The sequence below is a fragment of the Ziziphus jujuba genome, chromosome 6, assembly GCF_031755915.1.
Source record: "Ziziphus jujuba cultivar Dongzao chromosome 6, ASM3175591v1".
NCBI classification, from domain to species: domain Eukaryota; kingdom Viridiplantae; phylum Streptophyta; class Magnoliopsida; order Rosales; family Rhamnaceae; genus Ziziphus; species Ziziphus jujuba.
The window spans coordinates 4838830-4843402 of NC_083384.1; the positions used below are offsets into that span (position 1 = coordinate 4838830).

Below are 4573 nucleotides of genomic sequence, written 5' to 3' on the forward strand. Positions count from 1 at the left end.
AGAAGTAATGAGAGATGCAAGACTGACAGTTGGCATATGAAGTAGAAGTTTCGGCCTTATCCTCTCCTTTTTCTTCTATCTCACATAACTCTCACCCACAAGTCTCAACCTACTCTGCTCAACTCTGCTGAAAAAAAAAAAAAAAAAAACATGAGCTGGTGGTGGGCTGGAGCAGTCGGAGCTGCCAAGGTAACCAAATGATATCTTTACTTGACTTTACTACTTCATATAATCATACCTATAAATAAAAAATGAAAAAAAAAAATTTCTAACTAATTCTTGGGCTGGTCAGAAAAAGTTTGGGGAAGATGAAGCTCCTACAAGCTTCCAGAGCGTCGGACTGGTAGTTGGAGTCACCGGCATAGTAGGCAACAGCCTCGCCGAAATCCTCCCACTCGCCGACACTCCCGGTGGTCCATGGAAAGTCTACGGCGTGGCACGGCGTCCCCGTCCCGCCTGGAACGCCGATCACCCCATCGAATACATCCAGTGCGACATCTCCGATCCCCAACAAACACAAGCCAAGCTCTCCTCCCTCACCGATGTCACCCACATCTTCTACGTCACCTGGACCAACCGGATCTCCGAGGCCGAGAACTGCGCGGCCAACGGCGCTATGTTCCGCAACGTCCTGAGCGCCGTCATCCCAAACGCGCCCAACCTCCGCCACATCTGCCTGCTCACCGGAGGCAAACACTACGTGGGACCGTTCGAGAGCATCGGGAAGATCCAGGCGCACGATCCGCCTTTCCACGAGGATATGCCGCGTTTGGATGCTCCGAATTTCTACTACACTCTGGAAGATATCCTATTCGAAGAATCGGAGAAGAAAGAGGGGGGTGGATTGACGTGGTCGGTGCACCGACCCAACGTGATATTCGGGTTCTCCCCTCTGAGCTTGATGAACCTAATCGGGTCGCTGTGCGTTTACGCGGCCATCTGCAAACACTTGGGGCTTCCACTGAAATTCCCCGGAACGAAATCGGCCTGGGATGGCTTCTCCATGGCTTCGGATGCGGATCTGATAGCGGAGCACCAGATTTGGGCAGCGGTGGATCCGTACGCTCGAAACGAAGCGTTTAACATCAACAACGGGGACGTGTTCAAGTGGAAGCATTTGTGGAAGGAATTGGCGGAGCAGTTTGGGATCGAGGATTATGGATTCGATGATGATGGTGATGATGGAAAGAGGCTGAAGCTAGTGGAATTAATGAAGGATAAAGGCCCAGTCTGGGAAGAGATTGTGAAGGTGAACCAGTTGGAGCCCACCAAGCTTGAGGAAGTCGGGGTTTGGTGGTTTGCGGATATGATGCTGAGCGGAGCGGGTGCGTTGGCTAGCATGAACAAGAGCAAAGAGCATGGCTTCTTGGGATTTAGGAATTCCAGGAATTCATTTGTTTATTGGATCGATAAGTTGAAGTCTTACAAGATTGTCCCTTAGAAAATTCCCACCTGTCCTCCTTTGCATGGGATGTATATCATTCATTCCATGTGCCCCATAGAATAAACAGTGGTCTTCTTTATATTAATAATAAGCACCAACAACACATCAGCAGCTTTGTGTATAAAAAAAAAAAAAAATGAGATTGAATATTTATTTATGTTGTGTGTCGTATGGCTTTACTACGATATTTCTAGTGAGAATCATTAACTTATATCACACTGCCAATCTATGTATATATACATATTTTGATAAATTAGGAAGACAAATTTTAGCGTCGCACTCTATTAGATATGAATTTAGAAAATATAAAATTTTCATGATAAAACTAACTATCAAGCCAATTTAATAAAAGGTTATATATATTGATTTGTAAAACTAATAAATTTAATAGAATTATGAATGTATGATTTGTTTTACCTACTAAATTGTACCATAAATATTGATTTGTAAAACTAATAAGTTTACGAGGATTATGAATGTATGATTTGTTTTACCTACTAAATTGTACCATATTACTGAAATATGAAAAACCTAAGTTGTCCCAAGTTGGTGATGACCGCCGTAGGTTGAAAGTACGATGGGGGGGGAAAGTCCTATTATTATTCCCATTAGATTGATTACTTTTTTTTCTTATACAAACACTTGTCACAGAAGGATGCAAATTGAGGTTCAATGTCGAGAATTTGGAGAACCAAAGTTACAAAGGATTTCCAAGATCATTAAAGAATTGGATCTATATTGGTCTTTTGGGTAACAACGATGGGATATCATATCCCTACATGCTAGGCTCTTCCACCAAGTGGATGTGGCATTGTTGAAGAACTTGATCAAGCCAATATTGAAGGGACTACGAACTTCAACACTACAAAAATTAGTCCAGCTTTTATACCCTAATGCTTTAGAAAAAGTAATATACAATTATTGAATATCTCTTCAACTTTAAGAGCCAAACCTTTTTCTGATTTCTCAACCCCGATTTTCACTCCTCTATTTGGATTTTGAACTTTATTTATAAAACATAGTAACCAATTTTTATCTCTTCTTTTCCTCCTATCCGTCATTTTTCATTGTCAACCCAAAACTGTACTTTGTTCCCAAAGGAAAAAAAATATCTATATATATATATATATATATATACACATATATATTCGACTCTCTCTTTTTATTTGTCAATAAAGGTTGCAAAACTGCATCAAATCTGGAATATTTATTCATAAACAGTGGCAAAATATCAATTGCAAATTTTGATTGGAAATCAATTATTTCTTTTAAAATTCTCCAATGTTTTTGCATATAATCAACATTTTTTTTAGTCAAAAACTAATTTAAACACTATTTAATGGTAGATATTCTTGTGGCCATGAATTTTATGGCGTTTTGCAGAGTGAACATTGTCAAACAAGAAAGGAGATAGATGACCCAAAAAATAAAAAAGTTAATGAAAAGAGAGGAAGGCAATGGAGAAGTTAACATAGTCATAATATTTAACTAATGGGAGAGAAATTTGATTGGAACTTTGTTTATATTTATTTATTTTTAAAATAGATTGTTTGGATATAAGTGTAATCTTAAATGTTTTTATATCAATTAGTTATAATTATATGATTTATTTATAGAATTTATTTATGCCAAGACCTAGTTTATTTATTAATTTTTGTAGTATGATCCTTGGGTATATATTTTTATAATATTTCAGTTGCTTGATTTGATTGAAGTTTATATTATTTCTAGAAGTCCAATTGATTTATTTTCATTATTATTATTATTATTTTGTATATTTGTAAAGTGAGAAATAAGTCATGAATCAACACATAACACATACATTATGGACATGAGATATGGCTTGAGGGTCTGAGATATTTATAATGTTGCTTAGTAGAAACATGAAATAAACAAATTAAAAAGGAGTATGTCAATTAAGCACTACTCCTTTATTTTTTGTTTTTCATATTTTCCGGGTTAAATGATTTAAAGGATGCTTTGTGTTTTAAAAATTAATAATTTGATAAAATACAGCATATAATTGTGTGTAGATTCTTGAAACATAGTGTTATATTGTTTATTAATCTACATGATTGATGCACATTTAACTGTTTTATTTTGTACTAACATATAAGAATATGAAGGTTTATAAATATGGACCATTAAATTAATTAAAAGACTAAGATCATTTGTTCAAAAATTTTGTATGGGAATGGCCCCCAATACGTATTAATTAGAATAACATAAGTGTTAGATTTTGTAGTTGCTTAATTTAAAATAATGAAAAGAAGAAGGGGAAAAAAAGGTAAAAAAAATTGGAAAAAAAAAATAAGGCCAACGACGACAGGAAAAAATAAATAAAATAAAATAAAATTGATGAAATCAAGAAAACATAAGGTGATGATATGGTGGAGGAAAAAAATTGTGCGCTTTTTAAAGGTTCTTTAAAGACAAGTACATTTTTTTTTTTTCACGTCAATAATAATGAAAATTTAAGATAATGATATGGTAGAGAAAAAGAATTAAGCGCTTCTTAAAGGTTCTCTAAAGATAAGTACTTTTTTTTTTTTTTTACGTAAATATATAAAGAAAGATATTCTTATATTTTTAAGAAGGATGAGTAATCCTTTAAATATAGAAAATAGCTAATTTTTAAAATTAGATAAATCTTATCAAAAAATTTAACCAAACATAAAAATAAAAATTTCATTTCATTTCATTACCTAATCTGATTTACCAATAGTTACTTTCGTCATGTAAGGATAGTTCCATTATATATTATAATTTAAAAGGCTATATATAGCCTCCTGATGGGAAGAAGAATATTATTGACCATCAGCCTCATCATCATGATCCAAAGCCAGTTGGCTGAGAATCGGGACTTGAGAAGGATACGATTAAGCAGCGTAGATATATATATATATATATATATATATATATATAGTGAAAGTAGAGCCTTTAATTTAATTTAATTTAATTGCAACAACGATGACATTTTCAAGTGGATGGACTTTGTGGAAATATGCGGCTGGCTGGCGAATAGATTTGACATCAAAATGGACTTTGGATTCGATTATGATCAATCAATAGGCGCTGGGCGAGACATTTCGATTCGAAATGGAATTGATTGAATTCGGCTGTAATTGG

General features: G+C 34.8%; 1 protein-coding gene across 1 annotated transcript; it reads left to right on the forward strand.

Moving 5' to 3' along the window:
* Nucleotides 1-1601, forward strand: LOC107416244 (3-oxo-Delta(4,5)-steroid 5-beta-reductase). Its single transcript, XM_048478024.2, has 2 exons — nucleotides 1-189; nucleotides 293-1601. The coding sequence occupies exons 1-2, from the start codon at nucleotides 151-153 to the stop codon at nucleotides 1439-1441; spliced, it is 1188 nt and encodes a 395-aa protein (XP_048333981.2). The 5' UTR covers nucleotides 1-150; the 3' UTR covers nucleotides 1442-1601.
* The last annotated feature ends 2972 nt before the right edge of the window (nucleotides 1602-4573 follow it).

What these genes read in the sequence shown, in the direction of transcription:
- LOC107416244 (XM_048478024.2), top strand. Translation starts at nt 151, where the DNA reads ATGAGCTGGTGGTGGGCTGGAGCAGTCGGAGCTGCCAAG. An exon ending in GAGCAGTCGGAGCTGCCAAG is followed by an intron (nt 190 to 292) that starts GTAACCAAATGA and finishes TGGGCTGGTCAG; the next exon opens with AAAAAGTTTGGGGAAGATGA.